This window comes from Drosophila ananassae, chromosome XL (assembly GCF_017639315.1).
Source record: "Drosophila ananassae strain 14024-0371.13 chromosome XL, ASM1763931v2, whole genome shotgun sequence".
In the NCBI taxonomy this organism is placed as follows: Eukaryota; Metazoa; Arthropoda; class Insecta; order Diptera; family Drosophilidae; genus Drosophila; species Drosophila ananassae.
This window is the reverse complement of record NC_057931.1, coordinates 9,964,045-9,986,714: the sequence shown is the minus strand read 5'-3', so window position 1 is coordinate 9,986,714 and position 22,670 is coordinate 9,964,045. Positions and strand designations below refer to the sequence as shown.

The 22,670-nt window shown below is 37.0% G+C and overlaps 1 protein-coding gene across 6 annotated transcripts in view; it reads right to left on the bottom strand.

Annotated features, from left to right (window-relative positions):
* Nucleotides 1–22,670, bottom strand: part of LOC6504831 (broad-complex core protein) — a 49,227-nt gene that overhangs the window by 16,179 nt on the left and 10,378 nt on the right. For 3 of the 6 annotated variants that reach the window (XM_044716968.1, XM_044716971.1, XM_044716967.1), the window contains exons 2-7: nucleotides 16,397–17,081; nucleotides 12,090–12,278; nucleotides 11,562–12,012; nucleotides 10,789–11,056; nucleotides 10,582–10,727; nucleotides 10,267–10,317 (exon numbers count right to left, since the gene is read on the bottom strand). In XM_044716968.1, coding sequence (XP_044572903.1) covers nucleotides 10,267–10,317; nucleotides 10,582–10,727; nucleotides 10,789–11,056; nucleotides 11,562–12,012; nucleotides 12,090–12,278; nucleotides 16,397–16,582 — 1,291 coding nt within the window. In that variant the 5' untranslated portion in view covers nucleotides 16,583–17,081. Of the gene's footprint in view, nucleotides 1–176; nucleotides 4,228–10,266; nucleotides 10,318–10,581; nucleotides 10,728–10,788; nucleotides 11,057–11,561; nucleotides 12,013–12,089; nucleotides 12,279–16,396; nucleotides 17,082–22,670 lie in introns of those variants that run through there. The other 3 variants (XM_044716969.1, XM_044716970.1, XM_044716972.1) reach the window with 2 other exon arrangements.

The following is a 22,670-nucleotide window of genomic DNA, read 5'->3' as shown; positions in this document are numbered from 1 at the left end:
GTAATTTTAGTATTTTTTGTTTGTTGGAATTTCAGTTTGTCTGTTTGTTATGGTTTGTTTGTTGTTTTGTTTGTTTTTGTTCTTAGTTTTCTTTGTTTTTTAAACTTTTATAACACTAACAAATCCAGGCTCAAAACAATGTAAAATTCTTTTCTAAATTTGCTAACTTTTTCTTGTATTTTTTTGCTTTCAACTTTTTATGCTTTTCGATTTTGTTGGTATTTTTTTTTTGTGATTGTTGTTGGGGAAAAACTTGTTACCGTTTTTCTCGAATAGTTTTCTCAAATCTGGTATTTCTTTCTGATTCGATTAATATTTTTGGTATTTTTTTGGGCTTTTTTTTTTTTGATTCAACGCATGGAAATAAAATGGAAATAAAACTGGTTGACTGTTGTTATTGTTGCTGTAGCTTGTAGGCTGTAATTGTTGTTGTAGTTGTATTCTGTGGTGAATTGTTGTTGAAACTCAAATTGGAAATTCTGGCAGCAGCTGACTGGCAGTGGGGAGACGACACAAATTCGAATTGGAAGTGATGAAAGAGGCATCATCATGCCCCAGAAACAATATTGGCAGTTGCAGTTGCAATTTTAAATATTTTTTATTTTTTAGGTGCAACTGCAACAGTTTAGTTGCCAAATCAAACTCTTTGGAAAACTCTTTGTTGCATAATTTTGTGGTGTCTTTTTTTTAAATTGCCAATTTTGTAAAATTTTAATTTATATTTTTGAAGTGATCATTGTTTGGGTAGAATTTCGTCACGAATTTCGTGGATGATTTTGATTTTGAATTTGTATTTTTTTTTTTTTTTTTTTTTGAAAAACCAATTTGTCGAGTTTTTTTCAATTTTTCAATTTCGACTTTCAATTCCAATTCAGTTTGCGTTCAATTTCGTACGATTTCTCTTATATTTTTGTTTTTTTTTTTTAAATTTTTGTTGTTAAGTTTAGCAAAATTTTGAAGCATGTTTGGCCTGATTGATTTGTTGTATATATAAAATGTTTAGTATTATTTTTGATTTTTTTTTTAGTTATTTTGTTTTTCTATTTTTGGTTTACTTGCAAGTTGTCAATTTTTTCTTGCTGTTGTCACTAGTGTCTCTTTTTTTTTTTATTTTTTTCTCTCAAACTCAATCGCAGCACCGTTGTTGCCTGTGTTTGGGTTCGATTGGGTTTGGATTTAATTTTAAAAAATTTTTTGGGGGGGTTTTGATTGGGTTTTTGGATTAGGGGGGGAGTTCGATTAGAATTTAATTAACGTGCGAGGTTCTGGGGGGGTTTGGAGGAGTTGTTGCAAGGTCACACACAGCGGGTTTCATCCAATTTTCAATAGGGGGGCGTGTGATCGGGACACCTCAACAATGGGAGGACTTGGGAACACCCAGTTACTTAGCTAAAAAATCAGGGGACACAAGGTCGGTGGTGGCATGGTGGTTGTTGTGGTGATGGTGATATTAGTATTAGTATTAACTGCTTTTTATGGCTCAAAAGTGGGGGGGGGATATTGGCTTAAAGTAAAAAAGGACACGTGGGGTCGGCACACACATCGATTTTCCGAAAAAAAATCTATGAACAGAGCCAGTCTAGCTATAATTAGAAATATGTGTGTGTTGGTTGGTGGTGGTGTGATCGAGAGTGCATGTGATGGTTGTGAGATGAGAACAAAGGGATATGAATCCTGGATGAAACATGGATGAATCCGAGATGCTTCCCAGAGGAATCATGAACGATTCCCTTGTGATTGCTTACTGGATAGATCTCGGGATAGGTTAGTTTTTTTTTTCAGATCGACTGACGCCTCGAATGACATGCATACAACACCGAGGTTTCATTTACAGAATTTCATCATTTTTTTTTGGGCGGGATTTTGGGGGACTCTGGTTTAAGATTTTCTGTATTTTTTTTTTTTTTGTGGAAAAATGAAATATTCGCTTTGATGTGTATACGTTTATTGTAATTATCATGAATTGAATAGAATCGTAAGTGGAGTTCTTCGCACAGTACCTCAATCATCATCGCTTCATATCTTACATGGTTTGTTTTTTTTTTTTTTGTGTGTGAGTGTGTGGTTTTGTGTTTGTATATATATATATATATATCTATATATATTTGATTTTTAATAATTGTTTTTTTGTATCTTAAAGATAATGTATGTTGTATCATTACTTAGCAGCACTAAAAATTAACGAACACAGGTGTACTTCATCAAAGTATCCGGTCAAAACATTCGCATAATTAACATTAAATATACAAAAAAATTGTTAAAAGTTAAACAAAAAAAATAGTGTAGACTATAATTAGGACATAATTTTTCTCTCTTATAGTCTAGGACATATGCATCGTGATTGTAAATGTGGTGTGTGCTAATGTGTGTACTTAACCTAACTAATCATTATCGAAATATTTATCGAATATTTTATTATCGAAAAGATCTTTGCAATTGGTCGGTCGTTCGGTCGGTCGCTCCCCTACCTTCTATATTTTTTTTTTCTTTCTCTTCTCTTAAATCTATAAAATGTAACATCATATATATATATATTTTATATAATTTTTTATATGCAATGGTGTAAAAAAAAAACGTTTATCTTGGTCTTTACTTAGTATTGTTTTTTGTTTCTTTTAAAGTATTTTTTTTTTCTTTTTTTTCGAGTGTTACTTGAGAGATAATATCCTCTATTGTGCCTACATAGAATACGCATTGCTTTTTTGCTTTTTTTTTTAGCTTTTATATGCTTTTTTTATCATGATAAATTGTATTTAGTTAAAGCCATTTCGAAGAATTCACTACGGGCACCTGCTTTCTGCTCTTTATTCTAGCTCCTACTTATTACTTATAGGTATTAAGACTTGATTAGCTGATAAAGTGGTTTCTGGTATCTGATTTAGAGTGATTTAGAATAAATGGTATTTTTTGTGCTCCTCCCTAAACTATCTATCGATTTTCTATCGATATTTACTCTGTATAAACTGTGTATCCTGGTGTGTGTTGGTTTGTGGGAGAGTGTGTGTGTGCTTAGCAACTACTAAAGGCAACTAATTGTAACTAGCCTAGTAACTGTACTATAGAGCTGTTTCTGGGGGGAAAACCAGAGATATTATCGATTAATATCGATTATTATTCTTGCCTGACTCTACTAAAAATGTCTAAATACTTGTTATATATCGATTTAATCGATAGTTAGTTATTAAAAATTGCTTTCGATTTGGGAAAAATTGTAACGTTGCCTTTGCCTATCGATTTTATCGATAACTATCGCTGCTTTTCCCTAAAAAAAAACCCTATATATATGGTATATTGATGTGCCTGTCCTTTACAATCGATGCCATGCGGCAAACTTAACAAGATCCCGTCGCTATCCCCATGCCCCTCAACTGGAGTAACCACCGTGCCTCCGTTCCGATGAACCATGCTGCTGATGCTGGTAATCGAAGTACATGAATCCCTAGGAGGAGGAGTGATGATTTAGCTGCTGCTGCTGGTGCTGTTGATGGTAGAAGCTATTGGTCGTCGATTGATTGGTCACATCCACAACATTCCCAACACCCGGCTCCTGTTTCGGTTGCTTCAGATTCCGATGATAGATGCTCTTGTGATTCCTTAAGCTATTCAACGAACTATAGACCCTCTTACAGATGTTGCACACCGGCTCCTTGGTGGGACGCATATGTACGTTTTGAATGTGGCGCTTCAATCGGGTGAGTGAACTAAGATTCTTGTTGCACGGATTGCATCGGAAGTCATCGCCACCGCTAGCACCACCGCCACTATTCCCACCACTATTCCCGCCCGAGGCATTCAGACTGGTATTAAGACTGGTGTTCAAACTGGAATTGTTTAGGGAACTGTTGGCGCTGCCGCTCGTTGATGCTGCTGCTGCTGCTGCTGAGGCGGCTGATGCTGAGGCGGCAGCCATATTGGCCATAACGGCGGCCAGCATTTGTTGTTGTGTTGTTGGTGTGTTCGATGTGGGTGTGGTGAGGATACCGTTAGGTGTCTGATTGCCACCACTGCCACCGGTATTCTGGGAGGATTGCTGACTTGGATGGTTATTGGATTGACGTTGTTGTTGCAAGGCTGTAACGGATAAACCATTACCGCCATTACTGCCACCGCCATTGTTGTTGTTGTTGTTGTTGCTGCCGCCATTGTTGTTGTTGTTGTTGCCGCCATTTCCATTGGCTGCAAATGTGGAGAGATTAAGGCCACAGATGCTAGAGGCATTTGTAATGCCTATTTGTAGTTGTTGTTGTTGTTGTCGAGTACGGTTGTTGGTGTAGTTGTTGTAGTTGTTGGTATTGGTTGTTGTTGTTGTAAAAGTTGTTGGTGATGGAGTTTTTGTTGGGTAGTAGTTGTTGTTGTAGTTTGTTGGTACAATATTCGAGTTGGTTATCAAGTTGTTGTTTATTGTTGTTGTAGTTGTTGTAGTAGTAGTTGTTGTTGTTGTTGTTGAAGTTGAAGAAGCATTTGTCGTCAGTTTACCTGACGACAATTTTTTGGGGGAAGAAAGTCAGAAAACGTCGCATTAGCCCAAGGACAACGAGTTTTTTTTTATTTTTATTTTTTTCAATTGAATTTTGCCTCTCAATTTTGCGTTTCGATTTTTGGATTTTGAATTTTTATAAACTTTTGGTATTTTTCGTGAGGGTTTCTTTTTTTTTTGGATTTAAAATGCCGGATGTGTATTTTTTTTTCAAACAATGAAATTTTTAGCATTTTTTGCATCAAATATATAAGTTTCATTTTTCTTATTTTTTTTGTAGCAGTTTAGCTAATTTTTGGCTAATTTAACTTTAGATTTATTTTTCGATTCTTTTTTTATTTTTCTTATCTTTTTTTTTTGTCTTTCTGACAGGGTGACAGAGAGAGATAGACAGACAAAGAGAGATAGAGATAGTAAGAGTTAGGGGCAGGGGTGGGGAGTACAGAAAGGATTAAAAATGGGGTCGAAAGGATTCATGTGGAAAAGAAAACTTCGCATGTGGGAAAATGTGAGAAAATTGATTTCTTCTTTGATTGTTCGTCGACGTTTAAGTTTTCAACTCGAAATCGAAATCGATGCCGATCTAATCGAATTTATATCGAATTCTATCGAATAATGGACACTCTACCGATAACTCAACATGTGCAAGCTTGTTGGGGTTTCTTTTGGTATTTTTTCTCTTTTTTTGGTATCTTTTTTGTATTTGGTTTAAAGGTTGTTGGTTGGCTTGTTTTTTTTGGTATTTGGTTTTGGTTTTGGTTGTTGTTGTAATTGTAATTGCTGTTTTTGTTGTTGTAACTTATTACCATAGTGTGCGTTGGTGTGTTTTTAATTTTTTTGTAATTTGTTTTTTTTTTTTTTGGTAATTTACAAAATAGAGGAAAGAAAGGAGTAGAAAGGAGGAGCAATTCAATTCAAACGTGAGAGTTTTCTTGGGGGAATGGGGTTGTGGGGGAAAAAAGGCAGAGAATTTCTGTAAGTGTATTTCTGTTTGTGTGTGTGTGTGGTAGGTAGTGTGTCGTTTTTGTATAGGTGTGTGTGTGTTTTTATTTTTTTTTCTTTTTTTTTAGGTTTGTGTAAAAACCATCACCATATTGTTTCTGTAGTTCCATGTTCGTGTGTTCATCCCGTACCTAATTTGTATTTTTTCCAGTGTCTCTTTTAGTGTGTGTGTGTGTGTGTAGTTTGGGGGGGTTTCTTTTTTTGGGGGGGGGAATTGTGTAGGGGTTGTGTCTCTTAAGAAGCACTAAAATTAAACCCTTGCCAAATCATCACTTTCATCTGCAACATCTTCATCTCTCTGCGATACTTTTAGCGATATTTATGCTTTGCTTTTATCGATATCGATTTCAAATCTCTTATTATCGGAATTTTGTTAAAATTTACATAGTGCTTAGATTATAGTTTTGGTTTTTAATTTTTTAAGAGCCAGTTGAGGGGTTTGAGGATAGTACAAAAATTCGATTTGAATTTAGAAGTTTTTGGTATTTTTTATCGATATTTTTTTAAGCATTTTTCTAACCTCAAAACCCCCGATAGCTCGCCAATCGATAATGATCGTAATTCATTCGTGGTGACCTTCAATTCGAGTGTGCTTAGGTGGTAACTTAAATAAATACATTTATTTTTGTATTCTTTTTTTTTGTCGTATTATTTTTAAAATTTATTGTCGGGATATTTGTCACCAATTGTGAAACTTAAAATTAGTGAATTTTGAATGCTTTGCTTTGGGAGTTAAATTAGGTATTAAATTCTAGGTATGCTAGGCGTAAGCTAATTACTCTGATTTCTCTGTGTGTAGTGTGGGGTGTATGGGTGTGTGTTGTTTGTGTGTAGCAACAACAAATATACATATACATATATATACAAACATATATGTATATACATATAGAGCGAAATTTAAAGCGAATTTTTTTAATTTTAGATACTTTGAAGCCTTGATTTCAGTATTTTTTTTATTTTTTTTTTTTTTGAGGTATTTCTTTCAGTGTACTTTAGTGCTGGGGGTACGGGGGTTTCCAAGGATTAGGGATAAGGTATATTTTTGTGGAATTTGTGATTGTATCATGTATCGAGTTTTGTCTGCTTGATTCGCCCCCGAGTGGAATCCTTTTTTTTTAATATTTTGGAATAGGGGGGGGTTATTTAGTAAAGCGGATTTATAATACGTATGCAGGGGGAAGGGGGGGTTAGATCGATCAATTCTTAACAATATTTATGTATGTAATCTGTTTCATATATATACGTGTGTGGGTGGGTACATACACATACATATATACTGTATTATATACGATATATATGCATATGTTTCAATCTCACGATTTGGGGGGGAGTAGTATTATATTTTTTTTTTCAAATTTTGGTCGGTTAGTACAATTGGAAAGTAAATAGAGATTAGCGTTAGTCGATCAACTTTGGTGTTAGTTTATCCTTTTTTTCTTTTTGTTAGCTGTTTTGGAGCGCATGTATGTGTGTGCGTGGGCGTGGCGGTGGGCGTGGGCGTGGGCGTGGGCGTGTGCGTGTGTTGGTGTATGTGGCTTGGATGTGTATGTTGGTGTGAGTGGGTGAGTGAGTTCGATCTCTTATATTTCTTTTTTTCATTTTTTTTTTTTGAAACGGGACTCTCACGATTGAGTGTGTGCTTCTGTGTGTATTGGTGTGTCCTGTCGATTCGTGTGTGTGTTGGTGTGTGTGTGTGAGGGGGTGTGGGTGTTTCAAGTGATCAGTGATCGATGATCGATGATCAATAAGCAATGATCGAGTGATCAGTGATTTCAGTAAACGATCAAATTGAGTTTTGAGTTGAGTTTTGGAACGTGGAACGTGGAACGCGTAACGGCAATCTCGCGGAGTGAAACGAAACGGAATGGAATACTCGCGTAGCGCGTCTGGTGTGTACTGTACTTTTTTTTTCTTTCGAAGGAGTTTGTGTGTGTGTGTGCGAGTGTGTGTGTGTGTACAAATGCCAATCATCTGTGCTGAGCTCTGTCTGATCCTCCTCCCGAGGAACACTTTCTTTCAAAAATTGGTAATAATTATAACCTGCGGGTGGTGTGCACTTATTTCTGTATTCGCATCTCAAATTTTTTTTAGGGGGGGACGCTGTTTGTTTCTTTGTTTGTATGGGTATTGGTGTGTACATGTGGCCGAATTCAAGGGGGTTCGACTCAAAAATGAGACAGAGAGAGAGACAATGAGAGATATACCCCCAGACAGGGGCGTTGGATGTACAAAGGGGGTTGCTTTTTTTGCTGGGTATAACGGTAAATAAAACGAAAACCGGAAACGCTTTCCATCTCCATCACAGGCTGCGGGTTTTTGGTTTTTGTTTTTTTTTTTTTTTTGGGAATGGACCTCGACAGTTGGTAACAAAAGACACATTGAAAATGAATGCGGATATAATTCACGAATATGTTCGAATGCAATTTTGTTTGTAAATAAAGCTTTTCTTTTGATTTTGCTAACAAAAAAAAAAAACAAATATATATGGAAGGCGGGGGGTTGGTTAATTTTGGTTTTTTGGGGGGAGTTTTTTTTTTTTTTGGGGGTAGGGGGGTTTACATAGTTTTTAGACACAAGCACGACGACGTACAAATAAAGGAAAGAGTTCAATATTCAATATATATATATATATTATGTAGGTATGTAAGTATATATTCGATCTTTCAAATGCGTTGCGTTTTACATGGAAAACTAAAAGTTGACACCAATAAAATTTCGATTGCAAAATGTACTCGGGTGTTATTGGCTCAAAAATTATATATTTCTGAGCATTATTCCGGTTGTTTTTTATTTTTTAAATATTTTAAAATGATTATTTTTTTGGAAATGTCTAGTGTTCTGCTTTGCCTATGTTTCTCGAAAAGGGAGAACAAATCGGTATGAAACAGAAACGGAAATGAAAAATAACATGAACGCAACAAATATTCTACTTTATTAAAATTTATAAAAAAATAAATATAACTCTTTCCTTGGATTGCAAAAAAAAAAAACTAATTAAAAAGGATTAAGGGAGGAATTGATTTGATTAAAAAAAAAATAGGGCTGGGGGGGTCACGTTGTTAATTCGATTTTGATATCTAGGCGTGTGTGTTTTTATTAAAAAATGTAATTAAATATTTAAGGGGGGGTGGTAGTGGTGGTGTAAGTGTAAGTGCGTGTTGCTGGGCAGTTATTTTTTATTTATTTCTCAATTACGAATACAAAAAAAAATTAGCACACAAATAACAAAACGAAACAAAATGGAAACGGAACAAGAACGAGAACAGGAAACGGAAATATTAGCGGATTACGGAATTGAAATAACGTAAGGTTAAGAAAACACATAAAAAAACAAAAAAAAACAAGGACTAAACAGGATATTATACTCTTCTTTCGTCACAGTGTGTGTGTGTGAGTGTGTCCTTCGTGTATTAGTTCTGGTATTTTAGCTATTTTTGCGACTTTAAGGCAATCCCCGGCAATGAAGAGGCATGAGGCAGGAGTGTAGAGTGTCTGTGCCCCAGAATGTTGCGGCCTAACCACAACAGCACACACACACACACACACACCACACACTCTTGTTATAGAATTTTGCTAAACACTCTGCGGTCGGAGTTAATTAATTCCTCGCCCAGTTCATCAAACACTTCCCATGTTAGCTAACAGGATATGTGTGTGTGTGTGTGTTTTTGGGAAGGAGCCTGTTGCTTCAGCAATTATCCTGCTCATCACCATTGCCAGGGTTGCCACTTACGCTTAAGCTTCAGACTAATCAGAAAACTAACTGTATTTGTACTTTTTTTTTTGGCATGTGTGTGTTTTTTTTAATTTTTATTTTATTATTAATTATACTGTCTTTTGTTTAAGGCGTATGGGTGGGTTTTGGGTGGTTGTGGTGTGGACGTGTGTGTGTTGTGTGGGTGTGTGTGTGTGTGTGACCGAAACAAATGAAAACATTTACCATCGAAACAATCAAACAAGAAAGAAATTTATACGCTTTTGTACGCTACGACGTGAACTCGATTTTGAATCGCAACGAACTGCAATAAACCGTTAATAACGAAAACGTAACGTAACGTAACGTAACGTAATAAGGTGGGAAACTCGGATGAGATCGTCTCGAAGGACCAAATTCGTATATTCGTATATTCGATTCGTATTCGAGTTCGAGTTCGGGTGCGGATATATGAGGTTAAAAAAGTCAAACGAGGAAATAAATCGAAAGTTAAATCAAAAGTCCTGCTCCTGATCGACACGATATTTCTGTGTGTGTCCTTTCAAGTCAGTCGGAAACGCAAAAAAGCCAAAAAAAAAACAAATTAGAAACAAAATAGCAACGAAAAGTATAAACAACAAATGGGGGACACTTTATTCATATATATTTATCACAAAAAATTATGCCAAAAAAATATATATATATTTTTTTTTAATTCAATAAAAAAAAAATAAGTAACAAATATTATTAATTATATATACGTATGATCTCTCAGCAGTTCAAGCAATTTAGGCTTTGAATTTTTTGGTTTTGGATTTTGGATTTGTATTGAAAATTTCTATTATTATATAATAGTTATATAATATCTTTTACAATTAACTGTTTCTTTGCCTTTCATTTCTTATTTTTTTTGGTTTTTTTTTTTTTTGGTATCTGACTTGGTTAGACTTTCTGGTATATTTCTGGTATATACTATATATCTTTGGTACTTGCATTTGCATTTGCATTTGATGTAAAAAATGTAATAATGAGCTTTTTGAGCGCAAATAGAGCGAAACAATAGATACGTTTATAGAGAAATGCTAGGACTCACCTTGAGGGGACACGGCTAGGTCACCGGACTGCTGCAATTGTGTGTTGAGACCTGCTTTTTTTTTTTTTGGTATTTTTTCATGGTGTGTATATGTCATATATAGGTGGTGGTCGGGTAGATCGGTCATATATATATTGGTCGTGCCCAAAAAACAACATTTCGACAGACAGACATAGACATATTAAGTGACAGGATTTAAAAAGCAAGTAAGATATATAGAAAGAGAGAGAGAGAGAATGGGCAGAGAAGGAAAGCGTTAGTTAAGAGTCAGTTAGTCTCGGATCAATATCGATTATCTATATATATCTTACGCACCGAGCAACGCTGAATGATCGATATTGGCCATCGGGAAGTTGAAAGCGGCTGCCGGGAACATCTTGCTCTCCGCCGGCGACATTATGAACGGCGGGGCGTTATGGTGTTGGTTAAGTCCATCTCCGATTTCCTCATCATTGCCAGAGCTATAGAATACAAATCAAATAAGGATAATGGTTTCATTTAAAATGGATGTGGAAGACGTACCTTAAAGAGCCCTTGCCGCCATCACCACTGCTGGAACGGTTGGCATCGTGCTCGCCTGTGGAATCATTACTGTGCTCGTCCTGGGCATTGGCATTGTTGTTCGAACAGACCAGCTCCATCGGCTCGGACTTGACATCATCGGCACCGGACCGGGCCAGTGGCGAGGGTGTTAGGCTGCTCAGTTTGTCGCTGATAGAGATTCCATTGCCGTTGCTCGCTCCATTGCCATTTCCGTTGCCAGAGTTTCCGTTGCCAGTGGGTCCATTGCCTGCAAGGAGAGTTAGTGTTAGTGTTAGTGTTAGTGTTACCATCTGTTAGCAAGTTTCTCTTTGCGCTTCGGTCACACTAATGTGATATTTATGCTTTTTAGGGACTAAACTATAAAAAGCAAAGACTTCACAAAGCCATTTCATCCATCTATTAACAGTCTATCCTAAGTGTTACCATCTACACCCTGCTTTACTTAGCGCTTTGGCCACACTAATGTTAAATTTATACTTTTAAGATGTTAAACTATCAAAAGCAAAGACTAAACCTGTTTAAAACAAGAAACCAAAGGCAGTCTCGAGCTTTATAAGCCGAGTGTTACCATCTACGCCTTGTTTCTCTTAGCGCTTTGGTCACACTATTGTTTCTAATGAAATATTTATGCTTTTTAGAGATTAAACTATAGACTAAACCCTTTAAAAAAGCCATATTATCCATTTTTTAACTATATATCTTTAGTGTTACCATCTCCACCCCGCTTCACTTAACACTTTGGTCACACTTACGTTTCTCTTCCTTGAGCGGCGGTGTATTGTTGTTGTTGTGGTGCTTGATGGTACTAAAATCGGCCGGAGTCTGCTGTGGCGAGGCGCTGCGGGTGTGGAACGGTGGCAAGTCCGGACTGTTGTTGTTGCTACCGCCACCGGTATTACCGGAACCGGGCAGACCGTTATCAGAGCCACGGAGACGCTTCAGGGCATGGGTGGCAGCATCCTCGGCCACTGCCACACTGCTGCGCTGCATCATCGCCATACGCTTCAGCAGCTGGTTGTTGATGTGAGAGTTGAGCGACGGCACCGACGGCGGTGGCGGGGATCCAGCCGATTGGCGGCTAAACAGTGTGGAGCCATCATCGTGCAACGATGCCCCATGATGGGGCAGGGGATGGGATAGAGCGTGCGAATTTAATGGTGTACGTCCGCCGGCATTGGCCAGATTCTGGATTTGGGCCAAATGCTACAAAAAAAAAATAAAATAAATATTTAAATAAAATATATTTATTGGGTGGATCAGTGGATCGGTAAGATACTTACGCTGTGTGTGTCCTCGGCCTGTTGTTGTGTTAGTCCTGATACCCGAAGGACCTCGGCTGTTTTGAGGAAGGACTGCAATGACTTCTGATGGACATTGACCTCGCCGTGATAGATGAACTCCACCAGGGAATGCAGGTCATTGAAGTTGACATCCTGAAGCAGTATAACCGGGTGCTTGCAGGGTGTACTCTATAACAAAATGAAATATATATATTTTAGAGATATATATGGATTAGTCAGAAGTGATTCAGTGAGTAGTGTACCGATAAGCCTGTTTGCCAGGGTAATTATCAAGGGGGCTCTGGCCCAGACAACCTTCAATTCTACCATATAGTATATATATTTCATTTAAAATGTCAACAGGCCAATGTTTAAAGCGATTTGAAGTTGCAAAGGTATATATATATATATCTATACATATATATGATCCGATATTCAGGGCCAGTGCATTCCAGTTTTGTGTTAAAATTTCACTTATCAAGTGGAACTCCAACAAAGGGAGCTGCTTTGCTACAAATTGGGTCAAGTCTCGCCTTGTCTTTTGTTGCATCCGATGGATGCGTGTGAGTATCTGTAACTGAGTATCTGTATCTGAGTATCTGTATCTGTGCTGGATATATTTGCGATTGAGTTAGCACTCGTTGTGTATCTGTATCTTGCGAAATTGAGGTCAATTTGCAGGAGAGATGATCGTTCCCTTTTTCTTTTCTTTTTTTTTTTTGTTTGTTATTTAAAATAAGATCTCTGCAGCTGGCAGTCTTGTATTTTTGTAAAAAAAATGAAAATGTAAATGTAAGGCGGTGTCTGGTGCACTTTTGAACACAAAAGCCAGTGAGGAAAATGCTTTTAGCAAAAAATACTCTTTAGCCATTAAGCCGGCCAAGTTGTTGTTTGGCAGTTTTTACACCTAATTAAAATAATGCTCTGCAGTTAATTAAATATTTATGCATAGGCGCAGCACAATTGCGACGCCAAGGGGGTTACAACTGGACAAGTGCCAAGAGAAGAAGTAGTCTTGTCTGGATTTTGTGTCCCAGGCCAGGCCAGTCCATCCCAGTCCCAGTCCCAGTCCGTGTCCTTTCCCAGCAGCAGCTCCTTTTGTATTTATTTCAAATTGAATTTACAAAGTTTTGTGCCGCTTTTTGTGTCGACATGGCAAAAAAGGGGGGGCTACAGCATTGAAAAGTTTTTTATTCTCCTTTTTTTTTTGTATACTAATTTCTTGGGTACATAATTTCCACAACAACAAAAGTCCAAAAATGCAGTTTGCCCTTTTTTTAGTTGGCCTTTTTAACAAATTAAATGCCGACTTTTTTGCAGCTCTAGAGCTATGACAAAAAAAAAAGGACAAAAAAAGGATAAAAAAAAAAGGAAACTTTTGCCAAAGTCTTGACATGTTTCTTCTTCACTCCACTGTTTGGAATTGCGTAATCAGAAGGGGTCCTGACTGCACTTTTCTCCTAATTGCAGTTCTTCAAAAAAAAAAATAACAAAAAAAATAAACAAAAACTGGCAAGTTTTCTTTACTTTTTTTTTCGCATAATTTGGAACAAAAACGAGAAATAATAACGAAAAAGCAAAGCAAGTTTTCTATCATGTTAACAAATCATGTCGAAAAAGAGACAGTAACCGTAACGAGTAAGAAGGTCGAAGGAGGTAACTTTGTAATTTATATAATTTCTGCTGCAGCACAACTAGACTGACTACAACCCCCCCTTATTTCTCAGTCTCTGTGTCTAACTAGGACCCCCCCTTCCAGGGAACCCTACTTCTCTTGTCATTCAAAAAAACCGCAATTGCGTGCAAATATTTTCAATGCAGTGGCAGTTGCAAAGTTTTTGGCTTTCAACACAAAACACAGCGATTCACATAATTTTAATGTCATAATAAAAAATAATAATGAAGCAAAAAAGAAATACTTCTACTGCATTAGTTGGAAAGTTTACTTTACAGACTTGCAACTTGGCGGGGCAACTTGGAAGGATTAGCTGGGTAGACTAACCCCCCCCCCCTTTTATTGTTATTTGTGGCAACTTCAAATGTAGATGCGTTGCATGATCCAAGCACACAAATCAATCATACGTAGTGGTGTTTAAGAAAAAATACAAATAAAAATAAAAATAAAAATAAAGTAAAGTAAAGTAACTCATTTGCACCGCAAATGTTGCATGGCTAGAAATTACACAAAACTTGCTTCCTTTTATCCTTCCAGGCAGTGGCAGTGGCAGTGGCAAGTTTGTGGCGTGCCTTTTCGTCCTTTTCAACTAGCAACCCCCCCTTTTTTTTGGCTAAATAAATTAAAATGCCACCACAGTTGCAACTTATTCCTGGCCATAATATTTTAGCTAAAAAGGCCGCAACTAAGACGAAACTTTTAGGCGCCTCATGCCACATGCCACATTGCCACATTGCCACTCTTTAAATCAGGGATGCCCAGTCCCATTGCTCTCGTTCCTCCTTTGTTGTTGGATTGCTCTGTCATATGGGTAGAGCAAAATCATATACGTGTGCTGCTCCCAGTATAGGCAAGGCAAATTACAATAACAATTTTTCGTAGTTTAATAACACTTAAACAGTTTCAACACTTTTCTGGCATTTTGTTGTTGGATTGCCGAAAACTTTTCACTGCAAAAAATCACTTCTTGTTGTGGTTTTGGACAGAATGGTTGACTGTGGAACGATGCATTTTTTCTTTGTCGAAAATTTTCTTTGCGAGCAGCAATGTATTATATGTAATATAATAATAAGCGGAAACAAAAAAATTAATTTGGAAAGGCATTTTATTAAATGCTATGCTAAAGTATCTGCGTCACAAGCCGATATGGAAGCGCAGTAAAAAAAATTCGAAAAATAATTGAGCATATTGAAAATAATTATAATCCTAAAATTAATTCTCAATTATCCGAAAAAATTTTTTTTTTTTTTTTCTGTTGAAAATGTTACAAAAATTTTTTTCAGTGATACGATAGAAAAAAAAAAAAAACTATCGCTCATATGTATTTGTGCTTTTGTGCATAGGTATTGGAATTTGCTCTGTCATAAGCAGTGCTTGGGCACCCCTGCTTTAAATATTAAATCCCTAAAATATATTAGGTCCTTATTGCAGTATATACTGTGTTAAGTGGAGTGGTGGCCCCCCCTTTTTTTCGAGTCGAGGACAGGAAACTGAAACACGACGGCTGTGGCACACATGTGTGTTTCTTCTTTTTTTTTTTTTTTTTTTTTGTGGCAGAAGATAAAGACACACAGATGGATTCGAGTGAGAGTGCGAATCGAAATGGGGAACCGATTTAAGTGGGTCACACACACACTCTCACACACACACACACACACACTTGAGAAGATAATGCATTCAGTTGGATGTAAATAACTGTAAAGACGGAATTACAAAAAGTGCAAAAGTACAAGAAGGAAATCAGCAAAAAAAGAGCAATACATCACAAATACAAAAAAAACACACAAAACAAAACGCACTCGATCGTCATGAGAGGCCTAAGAGATTCAATTGGAAAAAGAAAGTGTATATAGGGAGGATAACCTATTTTTGATTTTATTTAGTTTGGAAGAGAAAGGGCAAGATGCTGGCGGACAGACGGACAAACGGACGAGCGGACAGTTGAAGCGTTAGGGAAATGTTTTGAAGCAACTGTACTTGCTTGAAATGGAAGGTTTCTTTGTTTTTTTTATGAGGTTATAAGAAGGGTTAGCTCTTCTTTCTTAAGTTTTAAACTTAAAAAGCAAACAACTATAGCAAAAATAAGACACTCTGGGAAAGGATAAGCAGACAAAACCTGATAAAACAAGACAAATTCTAGGAGTATGTTTTTTAGCAACTGTACTTGCTTGAAATATGAGTTTTTCCTCAATTTATTTGGTTAAAAAAAGTAATTAGCTATTAGTTTTTCAATTTTTAGTTATTTTTTAATAAAAAAAAGGGGACAAAACTTGACAAAATAAGACAATACTTGACTCTAGGAGTAGGAGAGTAGTCTAGGAGTATGTTTTGTAGCAACTGTACTTGTTCGAAATATAAGTTTTCTTTTGTTTTTTGAGGTTTAAAATAAGCTATTAGCTCTTAGCTCTTCATTTTTTATGGTATTTCACTGAAAAAGCAAGTAACTATACAAAAATTGAAGTAAGAAACTCTAGAAAAAGACAAACAGACTAAGAGTATGTTTTGAAGAGACTGTACTTGGTTTAAATATCATTTTTATAGGTTAGCTTATAGGAATGAAGTATTACCCAATTAAGTAAAGGATTCAAGGACATATCCTAATGTTATGAGATATATATAGAGAAGCCCTTACCTTGAGCAGTTCGCGGAAGTAGGGACTGCAGGCTGAGAGGACAACACGGTGTGCCTTGATGCTTCGTCCTTCGCAGGCGAGCGTCACATCGACGAACGCCTCATCGTCCCGCAGATTCTCGAATGCCGAGGTGATGCTGCTCTGGTAGTTGTTCCACCGCAGACAGAAGTGCTGTGTGTCGTCCATGTCGGCTGTCTGATCCTCCGATGATATATCCTGCTCGTGATAGTACGAGTCTGGGGTTGGTGCTGGTGTGGGTGTGGCAATTGGTGTTGTTGTTGTTATGATTGATTTTGAAAGGATCGGGATCGGTGTTGGTGTAAGTGTTGGTGTTGGTGTGGGTGTTGGTGTGGGTGTTGGCTGCCGAGCGTTGTGGTCGTTGTTGTGGTTGTTGTTGTTGTTGTGATCGTCGTCAACCGACACAACGCTGGCCTTCTTCGAGGTCACCTTCTTGCGTATTTTGGCGGCTTTTCTCTTGCCCCTTGAAACGGAAAATGTTGGCTGTTTGGAAAGCACCTGCCGGCTTTCTCTCTTTCCCCAAAAGTCCTTTCTTATAGTCCTTTTACTTCTCCTTTGGTGGCGCTTTTTTATTTATTTTTTTATTAATTTATTCTGCTGCTGATTCGACTCGTCCAGTTGCTGATTATGTTGGATTGCTGGTCTATTCACTAATGATTATTTTTAACTGAAAATGGAATAAATGGAAGAAGAGCAAACAATTAGTATTCGACTTCAAATCGGGATAACAAGTGGATCAAAAAAAAGAATATCCCCTTTTCCCCTTCCATTTCAGAGTTCAAAAATTGTTTCTTATTTATTTGTATTTTTTTTAGAATTTTTTCTGTGGCATTTGTGCTTCGCAAACTGAAAGTTGTGCATTTGTTTCTGCTTTGCCTACGATTTTAATTTTTTTTTTCTCCACTACCGTACTGTTTCTGTTTCTGTTTCGCTTGCAACTATGCGAAATGTTCAAAATTGTTAACAAATGCAGTTTAAAATGTCAACCACGGCGACGACGCAGCAGCAAAAAGCCATTTCTATGTCATGCCATGCGAATCAAAAAATTAAATAAACTATCAAGACGACAATTAGCACTCTGAACCACTCAACCACCCAACCCGCCACAAGAACCACCATACGAGGGCGAATTAAACAAAAAAAAAAACTCGCAGACGGACGCAAAAAATTTATAACGAGTTCAAAAGCAACGTTAAAAACAACAAAATACAAAACCTTAAATATAAAAAAATAATATATATAAATTAAATTCAAGTGAAAACAGCAAACGCATCGCAAATGTTAAAAAGTTGCTTTTTTAATAAAAAAAAAAATAAATGCGATTTATAACAAATGCGAAAATGTGAAGAAAAGCATTAAACACTTGTCACAGTTTCTAAAAAAAAAAGTTAAATTTAAATGTTATTGAGAAACTAAAAAAACTAATGGTACTCGAAAAAAAATAATAAAGAAATTCATAAGAAAAATATCAGATGCTTTCTAGGTTTTTGATTTTTCTTAAATATTAATATAATATATATATTTTTTAAGCCTTTTATTTAAAAATAGTAATTTTTCCATTATTTCTTAAATACTTTTTTAATGTTTGTAAGGCTTTAGGACATTTTTCTATCATTCTTCAAGTATGGTCACATTTTTTGTTTCTAAAAGTCCTTTCGAAAGTTGCCAGATCATCAGACATTTAAAGGCTTGGGAAATTTTACAAAAATCCTTCAGAAATCTTTGGGAAGTTTAAGAAATCTATCCTCAAATCTCAATAGATCCTTAAATCCCTAAAAATCCTATTAGCCTTTAGGCTTGGGAAATTTTACAAAAATCCCTACGGAATTTCAAGTTTCAAGAAATAGATCCTGGAAATATTAGAGTGTTGTGTTTCCCTCTTGCGATCTTTTTAGAAAATCCCATAAATACTAAATAAAAAAAATAATTTCAATACAGAACATAAAAAAAAAAAAGGAAAAAAAAAACTTTCACAAAGGTAGTTTGCATCCCGCTCGCACTGGCTCTCTCTTTCTGGCATTCTGGCGATAAGCGGCGGCAGAGGCGGCAGCAGCGGCAGCGACAGCAGCAGCAACAGCAGCAGCGACTGCGGCAGAGCTTTCGCACGTCGGCATTGAAAGTGAAAACTATTAGATAAGTTTGTGAGGCGTGCGCTGCACTTTTTTTTTTTTTTCTAACTATTTTTTTTTTTCGAGCTTCCAGATAGACTAGAGAATGTGTGTGTGTGTGTGTGTGAGTGTATTATTAAATATATATATATAGATATGAGGTATATGTGTGGTTATAAAAATAGCAGAGGTCTTTGTCTATGGGAATGCATGGATATCGTCATCCCATTACCAGTTCCAATTGGTATTCCCATTCCCATTCCCATTCCCATCTGATTCTGATTCTGATTCCCATTCCTGGTTCCCAATTGGAGTTCCTATGACCGTTTCCCATTGCTCCTCCAATTTCGGGCTCACCTTTCTCCTGCTGGCGCTCTAATTGGAATACGATTCCTTCTTCTGATTAGCTGGGAAGTGTTCTTATTGGCACAGAACGTTGTATAATTATTAAAGAGCATTTTAAGCTCATTTCTTGTTTAATATATTTTTTTTTATATATTTTTTTTATGGTGTGATTCAATGGTTTTTAGTGCTTGTCTTGCAATTTTTTATACAATTTTATTTTAAGGGGGTAAAACTATTTTTTTGCACACTCAACAAAATGGAGAAAAAAATGGTCACTCTCTCTCTTTCTCTCTCACACACACACACGCACGTTTGACAGGATGTACCGTTATTTGATTTATTTCTTTTTCAAACCGAACCGTAAAAAGTATTCAACTTAAAAAACTTATTAAAATTATTAAAAATTAAAAAAAAAATAAAATAATGAAGGGGGAGAGCGACCGACCGACCGAACGAAACCGAAATAACTAAACTAAACTATCTTTGAGATACATAGCGAGCTTGAAGCTCAAACGAATGCAGGATCATCCATTGGTTCGGATGAGATACAGTATCTATGGGATGTGTTGTATCTTTGAGATATAGTTTCTATTTTTTTTTTTTGTTCTTTAGCTTGTGAGATATTCCGGTATTTTGTATTTGTTGCGTTTGATGATTGCAAGCGTAGAAACTGAACTGAATTTGCGCTAAAGAAGAAGAGAGAGTGCCAGTGCCGCACTGCCTCTGCCTCTGCCACTGCCACTGCCTCTGCCGCAGTCGACGCCGGCAGAGTACAAAAAGCGCATTAGGCAGCCGAAAAAGTCAGCACACACACACACACACACACACCAACACTACTTTTTGGCAATGTCTGGATGCGGGAGCAACAAAGAGAGAGAGAGAGTGAGTGAGAGAGAGCTTAAGAACCAAGAAGATAGAGGGATAGAGGGAGAAAGCAGTGGAGTGGAGCTGGGAGAAAGATGGAGCGACAAGGCGCGCACGCTCTGTTTGAAAGGCTATCGGAAGGATTGAACAGAGATAGCGCTAGCCGGGCCAGGATGCGCGCCAGAAAGAGAGAGGGCGAGTGATAGAGAGCGTAGAGGGTCTCCTCCATGTTAGAACGTAGAATTCCCAGACGCAGCACTCACACACACACACACACACACACAGACACATTAAAGCTCGCGCAAAAAATCATTTTTTTTTTTTTTGCAAAAAATTCGGTGCTCGATCTCACTCTGAGACTGCCCCTCTGCTCTCTCTTTTCCGCACTCTCCTTAATTTTTTATTTTTTTTTTATACTAGAATCGGAATTTTGTGCATAGAACAAAACAAACGCGTCGCAGCCGCAGTCGCAGTCGCTGCTGCCGGCTGACTAATAACTAAAAATGGTCCCAGACGGGGGGAATTGGGGGACTAGTGGAGGAGAGTTTACCAAAAAAAATAAATAAAAAAATATATAAAAAAAATTGCCACAGTCCAACTTCAATAAACTAACAAAGAGACGAAGAAACAGGCCTTCAGATACTTTTGTATCTGTATCTTAAAGATTGCATTTGATAGTGAGATACTTTTTTTTTAAGATTATAATCCTGTCTCTAGAATCTATAATAAAATTATTAAAAATAAATAAAATAAAATAAATGCCCCCATAGTCGAACTTCTCACCCTGAAATATTGTTCATTTTATTTATAAACTTTATCTATAAAATGCAATATATTAATAAACATTTATAATATTTATTCCCTGAAATACATTATAATTTATTTAAAAAGTATAAGCTTAAAATAAAATATATTTAAAAAATATATTTATTTTTTAGTAAAATGATGAAATAGTTAAGAAAGTTCTTATGATCTAAGTGATGAGTGGGATTCTTTCTCCTAGATTCTTCTACAACTTTTTTCGCCTATATAGATTTTTTATTTTTTGTATTTAATTTTTTATGCATATAACAGATCTTCAGTCGCCGACTCACACACACACACACACACACACACACACACACACACACAATAGCAGCCGTAGTGTTTACGAACTTTCAAGGCTAAATACTACATGTTCTTGTTGTTGTAGCTACATATTATTATTAAATTTTTTGTTTGGCGCTGCTTTAGTTCCTTCTCTTTCCATCATTGACTTGCTGCCTATCTATCCCACTCACTCCTATATAGCCTTCAAAATAGTTCTAGAAAAAGTTGATTTTCGGTTGCAGTAATTTTTTTTATTTATTTTATTTATTTTTTTTCGGCTCTCACTATCTGCGTTAGTATGGGTGTGAGTTTGAATAAAAGCAATTATTTGGCTGACTGCGCTGTGGCTTAATAAAAAAAAAAAAGCAAAAACCAGAAAAGAAATAAAAATAATAAAAAAAAAACACAACACAAAAAGCCAAAAAGAGCAACGACAAATGAGATTAGATAGAGCAGCAGTAGTTTATTCAGTTGGAAACTAAATTGTATAATGGCCACAAAAATAGAAGTATATGTACAGAAAGCCATGCCAGGCCAGATATGGGGGATATATACTATCTGAAAGTTTAGCAAGATGTTCCAAAATTACACAATAAAAAATAATACTCTAATTTTAATAGTTTAGATAACATGATATTTTTTGAAAGATCTCTCCCATCACTAATTCTAACATACATCTCTAATAAGGATGGAAGGATCTCTCCCACACACTCTCCCATCACTAATTGTATCTGGAAGATAGATCTAGTTCTCTCCCCCCCACCTTTCCTTCATTTTTTTTTTCTGCGTGTATGTTTGCTTTTTCTTTCTTTTTTGTTTGTCCGAAAAAGTTTTGCGGATTTCTTTTTTGACTTTGCCTTCGTTTCGTTGCCTATCTTTGTTTGTTGGCTTGTGTGTTGCTGTGTGCGGTTTCTATTTTCAAGGTTAAGTGATTTAGTTATGCACACACACACACACATACACACATGATTGAGAGAGAGAGTATGTGTGTGTGTTGGAGACTATCAGCTTTATTCCCATGCCGATTTCTCTATTCCGAAACAGAACAGAGAAAATAGAAAGAGTGGAGAGAGGGATGGAGAGTGACAAGTTCTAGGACAGTTTACAAAACATTAAACAAGGTCAGTCCACACAGCCACAGACCCCCCTCCTATGCCCCCACCACCCATATACCCAGCCGGCTCCCTATTTTCCACTTGTTGCCGGCTAGACGTTCTGGCGCCCACATCGCACACACATTTCCCCCCATCCCCCATCCCCCTCTCTCTGCCCAGTCTCGGACAAATGTAAAATCTAACGTCCAACGTAAGTGTGTGTGTGTGTGTGAGTGGGATGGCGATGGCGATGGGTGGGGAGAAGCCATATAACGGAAAGCGAAAGTTTCTGTGTAAAAACTAGCCGAGTGAGAGTAAGGGAGAGCGAGAGGTGACGTCGCAAGGAGAGAGCGCATTACAGCAAAAGAGTGCAGAATGCAGCAATGTGTGCCAGCATCAGTGGGGGGGTGCCTGGCCTTAGAGGACAGAAGGGGGCGGAATTCTTTGGTCCCTAGTGTCCCCTCTTTTGTGTGTGTGTGTGTGTGGACTGGTTTTTGTATGTGTGTGTGTGTGTGGCTAGACAACTGCTAGACAGCAAACACTCACACACACACACATGCATTGTATAATGCACTGGCACCATGCCGCCATACTTGTTACGAGAGGCCATAACGGGGCATTTGCATTTTGTTGATAGAGCAATAGAGAGGGGGATAGAGGGCACCCGATTAATGTGTGTTAATTGGGCCATTAAGCTAATTGCCATTAGCCAGAATGGGAGAGAGAGAGAAAGTACAGGCAGTTAGAGGGGCAGGA